This window comes from Heloderma suspectum, chromosome 5 (assembly GCF_057233095.1).
Source record: "Heloderma suspectum isolate Gila_16-S chromosome 5, 16-S_ref, whole genome shotgun sequence".
Taxonomy (NCBI): Eukaryota; Metazoa; Chordata; class Lepidosauria; order Squamata; family Helodermatidae; genus Heloderma; species Heloderma suspectum.
In genome coordinates this window covers 170,712,995-170,726,419 of record NC_139462.1, presented here as the reverse complement: position 1 = coordinate 170,726,419, position 13,425 = coordinate 170,712,995, and the positions used below count along the sequence as shown (strand labels likewise).

General features: G+C 39.8%; 1 protein-coding gene across 8 annotated transcripts in view; it reads right to left on the bottom strand.

The window, feature by feature from the left end:
* TOP2B (DNA topoisomerase II beta) overlaps window positions 1-13,425 on the bottom strand; it is a 75,728-nt gene that overhangs the window by 46,696 nt on the left and 15,607 nt on the right. For all 8 annotated transcript variants that reach the window (XR_014792320.1, XM_084858311.1, XM_084858309.1 and 5 more), the window contains 7 exons: window positions 13,096-13,266; window positions 12,754-12,844; window positions 7,818-7,881; window positions 2,835-2,980; window positions 2,058-2,155; window positions 597-809; window positions 342-515 (listed from right to left, as the gene is read on the bottom strand). Coding sequence is in view for 7 of the 8 variants with exons in the window: in XM_084858311.1 (XP_084714437.1) it covers window positions 342-515; window positions 597-809; window positions 2,058-2,155; window positions 2,835-2,980; window positions 7,818-7,881; window positions 12,754-12,844; window positions 13,096-13,266 (957 nt within the window). In the remaining variant the exon portion in view is untranslated. The remainder of the gene's footprint in view (window positions 1-341; window positions 516-596; window positions 810-2,057; window positions 2,156-2,834; window positions 2,981-7,817; window positions 7,882-12,753; window positions 12,845-13,095; window positions 13,267-13,425) is intronic.

The window sequence follows — 13,425 nt, the reverse complement described above, 5'->3', positions numbered from 1 at the left end:
CAGACCCCACTGACTATTTGTGTAAGTTTTTGTACTGTACATTATGGGGTTAAGTCCTGATGACTTATGTATAACTATTTTGTTTTACTGAAACAGGGAAGGTTTCAATAAAGGCACTTTTTTTTTTACTTGTAAATGGTATCACACTTAATAATGTTCACCATTATTATAATAATTTTCTTTCTTGGGGTAAATCTGATCCTGATACGAGATTGGTACAGTCAATTCTTCTATCAGAGGGTTAAACACAGTTATGTATAAACATGAAAGTCAAGAGTAGCATAAACCCATCTTACAATGTTTACCATTTCACCCACTCCAAAGTAAGTAAAGCAATTCACCTTTGTAGTAGCAATACTGTTCACGAAGCTAATTTGCTGGAATCCTTTCTCACTTAAAGTGAGACACACATCCCAGCGTTCATTTGCAAGTTCATGGATAACTTTCAGAGCAACTCCAGTTTCATCCAACTTATCTTTTACATAGAGATCAACGTAACTACGGAAGCCATTCACCTATGATTTAACAAAAATAATCACTTACTATTTTTAAAACATGAAAATTCAATTGCAGAAATATTTTACTAAACCTCTTACAGGTAGTTTCTTTCCATTAAACAAAACTTTGACCCCTTTGCATGCTCCAGCTAAATCATAAGCTCTTCGTGTCATAAGGGCCACAATATCTTTGTCAAGTTTTTCCATCTTAAATTTCGAAAGATCTGGTTGGAATGTCACACATGTATAGTCATCTCCTTCAAAATGCTTAATCTTGGAATCAGAAGTCTTCATCATATTGTTCATCCAAGTCTTCATTTAAAAGAGAAAAAGAGAAACATATACACATCAGTAGCAATTTTTCTCTATTCTAAAAACAAGTTTCATACAATTAGGTTCTTTGTTTCCATTTCCAGTCAATATGAAGAGTTTGAACTTTTAATCATTTTTCTGTTACTCTCCCAACAATACAATCAACATCTCTCCAACATGATGGATAAGCATCAACATGGTGAGTATAATGTAACAATTTAATATGTCATCACTGAGGCTGTGACTTGATAACTTGATTGTGGGACATTGCTATTGATCGTTGACTTGTCATATCAGGAAATTACGTAAAAAGGTTTACCTGTTATACTGTTATTGGTAGTGGAAATCAACAAGACTAAAAATAATTTCTGAACAATTTTATTCACAGACTTTCTTTAAAATCTCCAAGTACAAAGACACTGGATTGTATCCAATGGTGTCACTTTGCTAGTGTAACTCTTCTACCATTGGCAGAAACCACATTTTCATCCTTCTGCAAGTGTCAAATCTAATACTTTGATTCCGCTTGCACAAGACATTGCACAAGCACTTTCACAACCCATTATGACTTTATTATGCTAGGTGTTGCTCGTAGTAGTTCTTTTGTTAGCACAACTGCTAGCAAAATACAGAACCAGTAGTGAAATACCACCTCTTGTGCTTTTTCTTCTATTGTTAGGTTGAAATCTTGCCTTTACAAAATAAACAGTTCAGAAGAATACTTCAGTCGATGCTGCAATATATCTATAATGGCAGCTTTTAGGGAAAAAGATAGATGCCATATTAACATGGCTGGAAATGATATCCTCCATTCATCCCAGAAGATATGATAACAACAGCAGTGAAGATTCCAAATATTTCCCTACTGATGTGCTTCAGACCTAAACCAGGTGACCACCTCTGTGTGATAAGATAGATCAATTTACACGCACACTGACCAGAAATTGAATGCACTGGAAAAGTTGACACAGGATTCTCCACGATAGCAGTTTTTGTTAGTTCTCCACTAGGGTTAAGACAATTAAGGAGAATCACATAGAGTTATATGTTTCTACAGTAATATGTTTGTACTTTTTAAAACAAGACAAAAACCTTAAGTTGCAAATGTACCAAAGATGTTATTGCACCAATTGGTATCTTCAAAATAGCTACGAATGCATATATTTTTCCATTATAAACCTTTTTAAAAAGGTTCTTTTTCTCAACCCAACAAGAAAGGTACTAGGAATTAAATGGAAACCAGCATACCTGTTTAAAACTGTGTTTGTATTCCTTGCAAGCAGTTTCAACTGTAAACTTTGTACTGAATATATTACAGAGTTTTGCACCATAGCCATTGCGGCCACCTGAAAAAATAAGTGACAATTCTATTTCAACATTTTATCACATTGAAAACTTCCCAATAATACCAACTATGCACCAGGGATTCCAATGAGTATACACATATGTTTTAATGAAGGACTAGAACAGGGGTAGGAAAACTCCAGGCTTGGGGTGCATTGGGGCCCCCCAAACCCTGCAGGGAACATTCCCCTCCTTTGCTGCCAGCCAACGTGGCTCCCACCAAAATTCCAGTGATTCTGCTGGGAAACAAGGCATGTGGGAAGCTCAGTAGAATGGGGCTCCTGCCAGCCCAACACACAGCTGTTCCACCCTTGGGAGCCTCATTCTGCAAACAGACAGAGCACACAAGGGGAACCATCATCACACAGCCTGTTTCTCAGTAGAAATAGCAATTCTGCTGAGAAACAGCTGTCTGTTGGGAGCCCAATTCTACTGGGAATTTGGGGATGGTGGCAGGTGGGAGCTGCACATAGTAGGCTACATGCAACCCATATGCGTTAGCCACCCCTGGACTACGAATTTAGACATTTGTTGCTTCAGGGATGCCAAATTCAATCTTGCATACCTATGAAAACCCTTCAATTTCATTAAACAAGACACCAAATATCACAAAACCATCATTTCTAGTTGGAAGTGGTCCTCTAATTTGTCCTAAATGATGTACATATTAATTTACATTACCTGTAACTTTTTTCTCCTCATCATCATAATTGCTGGAAGTTAACAGCTGTCCAAAGATTAAGGCAGGAACATACATCTTTTCCACCTTGTGTTCCACAACTGGAATACCTTTCCCATTATTCCAGATACTTATAATATTTGATTCACTAGAAGTGTAAATAATAAACATTTTGTACAAAAATAAAAATAGTACCTGAGGATTTTAAGTAGATATCAACAATATAAACCAAAAATATCCAGTCTACTACCACACATTAGTGAGTAGTATAAGGACAGTGGTTTTCAAACTGTGTTCCAGGAAACCTTGGGGTTCCTCCAAAGCTCATCAGGAATTACTCAGTAAGATGACCAGTAATAATGGACCACTATCCATTTTCCTCTGCATATCTCGCCATAGGAGAGTGTTGGGTGTATTCTAGGGTAATTCTTAGTTCATGCAATGACATAGTAGGGCTCATAGGTCTTGCCCCACATTAATGGAATGCACGCCCTTGAACATGCCACAGCATCCTCTACAATGCACTGATGTTCCATGTCAGACAAGTCAGTACGGGAAGAGCTCCTTGAAGGCAGAAAACTTGAAAAACATGAGTACAAAGCATAGATAGCCCAGCCAGTACAAGGGTAAGGAGAAGGATCATAACCTTCTTTTCCTTAGAAAGCCTCCAGCACATCCATATTTTAAAACCAGCTGGAATATTGTTGAACGAATAGTCCTGCAAGTAGGCCACTACCATGTTCTGCTGCCTTCTGAAAAATCAATTTCAGATCTGTTAGGAGGAGAGATGGGCAACTTGTGGCCCTTCAGATGTTTTGGCCTATAACTTCCATCAGCTCTAGCCAGCAGAGCCAATGATAAGGGATGATGGGAACTGTAGGCCAAAACCTCTGGAGGGCCACTAGTTGCCCTCCCCATCCTAGGATATAAATCATTCTCTGATGGAAATTAACATCACACTATAATACCTCTACAGTATTATCCCCAAATTTGCAAATGTTCTTTAGAATACTCCTTAACGTACATTAATTAACTACTACTCAGAGTGGCTAAATCAGATCAGGGACATGCAGCTTTTTAACACTGCAGTTTTTCATGGAGCACCTCAGTTATGGAGAGCTAACAACTATTCAGTGATATCAGTAGGAAATTAGCATGGAAGTTAGACGGACTGGTCAGACTGCCACCTTGAAGGCGCCAACATGCAGGTCAAAGTTATCAAACACTGGAATATAGTAAGGGTGTGCATTCACCTCAGATAAATACTGATCCAAATCAAGCTGCTTAGGAGAAATCCGGGACTTGTCTGAGGTGAAGGAGGTATTTTCTGAATTTGCCCAAACTGAACCTGACTCTTTCCAAATCTTTGGGAGTGATTCGGAGGGACAAAGAGACACAGATTGTGAATCTGCAAAAATCAATCCCTTTTCTCCCAACCTCTCCATACATGGAAAATGCCCTTTTATTAAAAAAAACAACCTCAAATTTAAAGGCTACCTGCACAAAATCTTTGTACCTGTTTGTCTGAAATTTAGCAGGCTTCATCTACATAGAAGAGGATACTGTGCCTGCAAATTTCATCCAATTCAGTGTAAAAAAAAAAAAGTTATAGCTGTTTATTGATTTCCCCATTATAGTCAATGGGAGGGGGGATATATGAAGTTTCAGGGTTTCAACGTTTTGACTCAAATCTGAGTCAGAACAGATGGCCTCTGAAGCAGGCCAATCCAAATCAGGGCTCTTTCCAAAGCAGGATCTGAAATGAATCTTGCTGTTGGTTCACATCCCTAAAATATAGGGACAAGAATGTAGGAGGATTGTAGCTCAGTGATAGAATGTATGTTTTCCATGCTGAAGGTCCTGGGTTTAATCTTTGGCATCTCCAGATAGATCTGGGAAAGATCCTTGTCTGAAACCCTAGAGAGCCACTGCCACCCAGTACAGACAATACTGAGCTAAACAAACGAATATATATAAGTCAGTTTCATATGTTCAAGGAAAGTAGGACAAAGTTGGATATTTTAAAAAGATCTCCAACAGACTTCAACAACAATGTGTGCAACACTTGCCACGGCAACTGTGGCATATCCTCTGGCAAGCTAGACAAATGACAAACTTTCCTCCTAATTTCAAAACTGCAGAGCTGGGTGAGGATCATTGCTCCGAGCCAGATTGCCTAGCAGCCACAAGCTCTATACCTGTCTATACCACCGGGGGGGGGGGGGCCTTCAGGCACTGCTTTGTAACACTTGCTGAGCAATGGCCAAAGAGCATAAAGACTTTAATCAGTGCTCAAAGTACTAACTGAAGCCAATATAAGCCAGGAGCTCAGAACCCCAATACTGAGCAGCAGCTAAAGCTCACACATTCCCTGCCTTTCTTTCCCACAGGAAACGGAGTGGGGTCTTCCTTTCATTTTGGATGGAGGTGCTTGCCTCTGTCAAGCCAATAGGGGAAAAGAACCTGGCAGCCACAATTTTTGGCTTGGTGTGGATCTACCTACAAAGCCAGCCACAAACTGTAGAGCCTGGTCTCCATGCGCTAGACTTTCCACAATTTGACTCAATTCAGAGCATTCAGTACTGAATGAAATGGTCAGAAAATGGAAGTTAATTTAGGAGCAACACAGATTTAGTGTTCACATTAAGACCCAGTTTTAAAGTTCATGATTGTTTAGGCAGGGTCACAGACACCTTTTCTTTTGGTCATCTTCAGTTACAAATTTGACAGAATTGCTGCTGGGCTCCTTGATAACACGCAACCTATTCTAGAGAAAAATAATGTACCAACTGATTTCATGGGATAGGTTATATGCACCATGTGCATATGTCTATGTATAGAAGGGTTATCAACTGTTTTTGGCAGATCTCTTCTGCCTTTGATATCTGCATAACAGGCATACCATTTTTCCTATCATTAACCTCCATGCTGAGAATAGATTCTTCTTTTGAATATCTGCCTGTTATGCAACGATAAAAGCACAGACGACCTTCCCCCCAAAGAAGTTGGTAACCTTAATAGTGGGTATTGGGGCTATTTTAAGACTATGCACACATACTTGGGCTGCAAAAAGACCATATCTAATGGAGCAATCCCATATCCCCTAGACGGCATTGGGGGGGGGAGGATTGGATTGTTCAGTTTCCTGCCTATGAGTTCAAAAACAGAGCTCCAACCTCGAAGCCATGAAACTGCACTCCCTGCCCCCTCCCCCTTGTAGCCGGCATGAAGAGAACCGCACCGGCTACCCTTCCACTCTCCAGAAACGGAATGCGGAGATGAGGAAGGGGCATTCCAGGTGGCAAGGAGGGGAGACCAGAGTGGCAGCCATATGAAAAATTCGATGGCCGCCCCAGCCTCCTTCCCTCCCCCTCAAGCCTCCTCTAGATGGGCAAAATTGCCCATCTAGCTTAAATGCAGAGTGGGAGGAGCAGGGCACCTCCTGCTCTGTACTGGATACACATAGGCCTCTGAGTTTCGAGACTTACGTGTACCCAGGGCAGATCCCATAGGACTGTGCACCCTAAAGAGTTCAACCACTGTGCATTTTTTTTTCCTAACTGCTTCAAATCTCAGGCTCTTTCCTAATTTCCTAAGGATTATAATATTTCTGAAACATACTGACTAAAACAAGAATAATCAGCAACATTATTACTGTCTAAACTTGCGTTTATCTCCCTTTTTCATGCTTTTGTAAGTTTCCTGTTTTATTTTTTCCCAGCAACAGCTTGCAAATTATAACTCAATGTACTCCATCCACATCTATTTATCCTATTTCTACCCCCAACACTCTTTCATAAGCATATAAAAGAGTACACTCATCAGGAAGCCATGACTGACTGCAGGTCCCTGTTGAGAATACACTCAGTGGGAAACCCTACTTTGCCTCTGTGTAAGTTGTGTAAATAGACACCAAAAAGAAGATAACAAATGCTTCAACTGACAGCAAAACTCTAAAAGGAGGGAAACAGGCACACTACAGTGAGGTTTCAGCCAAATATGCTATTGAATTTCTAGAAAAATCAAAGTACATTATAAGAATGTGCATACTATGGCTTGGATCCAAAGAATCATGAGCAAAAGGAGAAAAGACTAGTGCTGTTCCATGACTTCTTGTAGTGCAATGCCACATGTCTTTTTTATTTGTAATGTATTTAATTTCTAGCCTTTCTGCCTGCAAAAAGGGCACTCACGGTGGCTAACAATAAAATCCAGATTAAAAATAAAACGTTAATTAAAATGCAGCAGAAACACAAATAAATTTAAAAGCACAATCAGGGGATGCCTTACAGCATAAAAAACCAAATAAGGATAATAATGGCTGTAGTATATAAACTCTAGTGGGCCATAAAAATATATTCAAAATGAGTTTGTGCCAAGTCTTACACAAGACCTTGCACAAACAGAGGAACTGCTCTGAATCTGGGGTCACTTTTTTCATACAACACTCTTTGTGGTAAGTCAGAAACAGCCCTTCTGTAATGGAAGAGGCTTTCTGCTAGTAGTAGGGTATCTTTGGATCCCACCGAATGTGTTTTCACAGAGATTTCACATGAACTTTGTCCACACTTTTAAAAGAACAGTTTATACAAATGAAAATCTGCATATGCTGAATAGTCAATGTGGTCATCTAATAAAAACTTACTCACTTTTAAATCAAACCCATAACACAGGGACACACACATATTGCAAATAACATGAAACTGAAAATAAATTCCCCCCACTATACCACCCTGTTTTTATATAAACTAATAATAATAATAAATAAAATATTATGTCTTATAATGAAACTCAGCTTTTGCTTCCACTTTAACTACCTTTTATATAAAGATGCATTTTAACATTCCTTTTCCCCAAACTAACTGCAAATAATGGTAGCCAGATTTTAGAAGTAGAAATCAATTAAAGATACTGTACTGCAGGAAATTACATTCCCATTTCCCAAACAGAGAACAAATAAATAAATCACCAAACATATTACTTACGGATCAATTGATATTTTAATACAGGTCATATTCTTATCCCTCTGTTTATTGTCAGCTGCATTTACTAGAAATAAATTAACATTTCTTAGTGGTAGTATTTCATCTACTAAATATTCAATAAAGATTTTATCTAAGCTAAATAATGTATAGTCACATATAGCAAATGCAACATATTTGAGAAACTTTAGCACACCATACAATCTTTATGAAACAGATGCTTCTAGCCCACGGAGTTCAGTGGGACCTTCCTGGCATGTTATGTATGACTGCATCCTTATTTATTCCTTCTGATTATAATCTGATGTCAATGCATCCATCTTTTATGGTTTGTGATTCATTTTTCTACTCTTTCCATATAAAAAGTTAAGTTAATGATACCTTCCCACATTATGTCTCTGCCAGTTTTTCCAAAATGTGCAAATTTCTACATACATATACAATAAGAATGCTATACTATATGAAGCAGGAACTCAAGGATCTAATTCACAGCCCTATGAACTTTGACAACTAGAATTTCTGTAGGAGAAAACTGTGAGTTTCCACTCCATGGAAGATGCTCACATGCATAGGACTGTATCAACAAAACACTGCTCAAATATATCTGTTAATCAGCCTGAACATAACTACCCATAAAATACCACAGAACATACTTCTGGTTAGTTCATTACTGCCATTATGATATGAAGATCAAAGTTAAAATATGCATTAATACAATAGCTAACCAATATTCTTCCATATATGCCTTCCTACTCTTAAAGATAAGAACATAAGAAAAGCAAGGCTCAATCAGACCAAAGGCCTATCTAGTCTAGCATTCAGTCCCACATTGGCCAACCAGCTGCCTGAAAGACTGCTGGACCAGCTAAGCCTTTGGTCTGATTCAACATGCTCTTATTATGTTCTAATTTTAAGATATGGCACTAAGAATCTCTTGATGGTCCCACAATTTATTAGGATGGTGGTCACTACTGAACAAGCTTTTTTGATAGTGCCCGTTTAAGTACTAGGACTAGCATTCCAATGCAATACAGCAGATCCAGGAGCATGACCGTTTTAAGCAGCAGTTGTTCTTTTTAGATGACTTTATACCTTACTGTTCCTTCCTGAATAATACAAATAATACCTTTGGTTTTAAATGTGTCCCTTTGCTGTTTTTATTGTTGTTTTGTTATTTTTAGACCGTATTATTCATTTTTAAGTTGTACCCTGCATTGAGAACCCCAACTGAAAAGCAAATTAAAAATGGAAGACCAATTGTAAAACATTTAACAAATTAAAATAAAGCATTTTCTCATGTTCCCCCAAACATGGAGTTCTCATCTAGAAGGAACAATAATATCATGTTTTTAGGACAGCAAATAAGGATTCTTTTAACATGGTCTTTGAAACTGAATTTTCTGCTCTGTGGATTCAACAGGATTCTGGAGGGAAGAGTACTACATAAGTTCTATTGAGTTCAATGCGATTACTTCTAGGTAAGTGTGCACGGGATTACAGTCTCCATAAAAAAATCTGTTGCAGTCACATGAATGCAAAGTCTTCCCTTTGATAGGAAATCACACACATATATATCTCCCTTCATTCCTCACTCCAAGACAATTCCTCGGCCCTGCTGGATCTGGCAATATAACATTGTTGTTGTTTAGTCGTTCAGTCGTGTCTGACTCTTCATGACCCCATGGACCATAGCACGCCAGGCCTTCCTGTCCTGCGCTCCCTCCCGAAGTGTGCTCAAGTTCATATTCATTGCATCAGTGATGCTATCTAGCCATCTCATCCTCTGCCTCCCCCTTCTCCTTTTGCCTTCAATCTTTCCCAGCATCAGGGTCTTTTCCAGTGACTTTTTTCTTTGTATTAGGTGGCCAAAATATTTGAGCTTCAGCTTCAGGATCTGTCCTTCCAATGAGCACTCAGGGTTGATTTCCTTTAGGATGGACTGATTTGACCTCCTTGCAGTCCAGGGGACTCGAAGAGTCTTCTCCAGCACCACAGTTCGAAAGCATCGATTCTTCGGCGCTCAGTCTTCCTTATAGTCCAGCTCTCACAGCCATACGTTGCTACTGGGAAAACCATAGCTTTGATTAGACGGTCCTTTGTCGGCAAGGTGATGTCTCTGCTTCTTACTATGCTGTCTAGGTTTGCCATAGCTTTCCTCCCAAGGAGCAAGCGTCTTTTAATTTCAGGGCTACAGTCACCGTCTGCGGTGATCTTGGAGCCCAAGAAAGTAAAATCTCTCACTGCTTCCATTTCTTCCCCTTCTATATGCCAGGAAGTGATGGGGACAGATGCCATGATCTGAGTTTTTTTTAATGTTGAGTTTCAAACCAGCTTTTGCACTCTCCACTTTCACCCTCAACAAGAGGCTCTTTAGATCTTCTTCCTCACCAGACAGCCACTTTGCTTTCTTGCATTTCTTTTTCTTTGGGATGGATTGAGTTGCTGCCTCCTGAACAATGTTACAGACCTCCACCCATAGTTCCTCAGGCACTCTGTCTATCAGGTCTAATCCCTGAAATCTATTCCTCACCTCCACTGATTATTCATATGGGATATGATTTAGGTCATACCTGAATGGTTTAGTGGTTTTCCCTACGTTCTTCAATTTAAGCTGAAATTTTGCAAGAAGCAGCTCATGATCTGAGCCACAGTCAGCTCCAGGTCTCGTTTTTACTGCTTTATAGAGCTTCTCCATCTTTGGCTGCAAAGGACATAATCAATCTGATTTCGATATTGACCATCTGGTGACGTCCATGTGTAGAGTCACCTCTTGTGCTGTTGGAAAAGAGTGTTTGCTATGATCAGCATGTTCTCTTGGCAAAACTCTATTAGCTTTTGTCCTGCTTCATTTTGTACACCAAGGCCATGCCTGCCTGTTATCCCGGTGATTTCTTGACTTCCTACTTTAGCATTCCAATCCCCTATGATGAAGAGGACATCTTTTTTGGGTGTTAGTTCTAGAAGGTGTTGTAGGTCTTCATAGAACCGATCAACCTCAGCTTCTTCGGCCTCAGTGGTTGGGGCATAGACTTGAATTACTGTGATGTTGAATGGTTTGCCTTGGATTCGTACTGAGATCATTCTATCGTTTTTGAGATTGTACCCCAGTACTGCTTTTCCCACCCTTTTGTTGACTATAAGTGCTACTCCATTTCTTCTAAGGGATTCTTGCCCACAGTAGTAGATATAATGGTCACCTGAATTAAATTCATCCATGCTTGTCCATTTCAGTTTGCTGATTCCCAAGATGTCGATGTTCAATCTTGCCATCTCATGTTTGACCACCTCCAGCTTATCTTGATTCCTTGATCTGACATTCCAGGTTCCTAAACAATATTGTTCTTTACAGCATCGGATTTTCTTTTCACCACCAGACACATCCACAGCTGAGTGTCCTTTCGGCTTTGGCCCAGCCGCTTCACTCTTTCTGGCGCTACTTGGAAATACCCTCTGCTCTTCCCCAGTAGTATATTGGACACCTTCCGACCTGAGGGCCTCTCTTTTAGCCTTGTGATACGTTCCATGGGGTTTTCTTGGCAAGAATACTGGAGTGGGTTGCCATTTCCTTCTCCAGTGGACCACATTTTGTCAGAACTCTCTACCATGACCTGTCCATCTTGGCTGGCCCTGCATGGCATAGCTTATGGCTTCACTGAGTTACGCAAGCCCCTTTGCCACAACAAGGTAGTGATCCATGAAGGGGATATAACATTCATTAAAATACTACTCAAGCCCACAAAATCAAAAATCAGTAACATGAACTAAACTATATAACAATTGGAATTAAATAAAGACAAATGAAATTATGTTCTTTAAATCTAGGGTAAGGAGGAAAGCCTCAACCCACCTGCTATGCACCTTTTATTCTGGAAGGGTTCTAAACCCTTACACAATCAAACCCCACCTGGTCAACATGACAACCCATGGTCACAATTAGAATATTCAAAATGGCCGGCTGACTACAACACAGGCAGCCCACCATGGCTTAAATAAACAAGCCATGTTGGACTGTGTGATTGTGCAAACCAGCCCAATGTAAAATTGAAGACACCACCACTGATTAGTTCTAGTACTCCACACAAAATTCTAGGGGGTGGCACTGCTGTAATGTAGCTGACCATTAGCTATGATTAACTGTGAGTAAGGGTGGAATTCTATGGTTTGTGCCCTGGGTACTTGTAGGCCTCCAAACTCGGAGGTTTACAGGTATCCTATGCAAAGAAGGAGGCGGCTTGCCCCTCTTACGCTGCATTTTAGCTAGACAGGCAATTTGCCTGTCTAGCTGCAGCTTCAGGGAGGGGGAGGGGAGGAAGCTGGGGCAGCAACAGGAAAAGATGTAAGCCAGCCACCCCCGGTTTCTTCCCTCCCCATCCCCAGGAACACCTCCTTTCCCCCATTTCTGTGCTCCTTTTACCAAGCACAGAGTGGCGGGGTGTGAGGTTCTCTCCGCACTGGCTATGAGGGGGGTAGGGGGTGCCATTTCCTGGCTCTGAGCCCTGTCTTCAACTGCAGAGCCAGAAACCAAAAAAACCCAAAACCTTATGTCCCCCAGACGCTGTCTAGGGGACATAGGATTGCTCCCTAAGAGATTGGGAACAGGCTGTAGAATCATTTGCTCCTCATACCTCTCGACCCTTAACATTTGAAACTGTACTAAAGCTAGATTAGAAGCACACTCAGGTTGGAATCACCATGTTAACATCGGTGAAGACATAAACCCAAGCCACAGTTAAGGGCTGAGTGGAAGGAATTCATACCTGAGAGTGTGACACTGAGAAAAGGGAACATGCAATACCACAGTCTATTTCCAACTCTTCACCATGGTTAATGACTGGCTAATATTACATGTATGCAAACCCAGCATATATTTACATTCTTCCATTTTAAGTACTTTGCAAATGCTGAGAGCTGTCAGAATATCACCATTATATACACTTACCAAGAATTTCATCAAAGATCTTGTATAAGCCAGGAACAAACGTAACCTCTCTACAATTCATTCCTACATCTTCATCAAACACCCACATCAGCTATATGTAAAGAAAATGAAAGTGTACTTTACTGAATTGTAAAGAAATATTTACTGTTATTATTTTTCATAGAATATATTTATTTTGAATCCCCAGCACTGATTGTTTGCCTATATCATTGCCTTATGTGTATACACACAAAAATACTTTCAGACTGACATCTGGTAATAAACAAACACAAACATCACTTAATATTTTCACTGACAACACTAAAGACAACTCCATTTAACAAAGAGAAAAATGGAAATTACCTGAGTTAAAGGTTCCACTGAACCAATGTATGTGTCAGGACGAAGAAGAATATGCTCAAGTTGAGTCTTTTTCTGATAAACTCTCTCAACAGACATCTTCTTTGAATCATTTTTATTCATATGTTCAGGTTCTTCTTTTTTTGAAGCATTGTTCTGATTATCAAAGAGTGTCTAAAATGAAAGGAGAAATGATAACTAAACTATACAGATTCACTCCAACTGTACATATACAGTTTCTATAGCCATAAACAAGCCTTGTCTAGGAAAAAATACCTACAGCATTCTAGTTCTGCCTTATCCAAAGTCTTTGAAAAGTAGCAGTGTATTTAG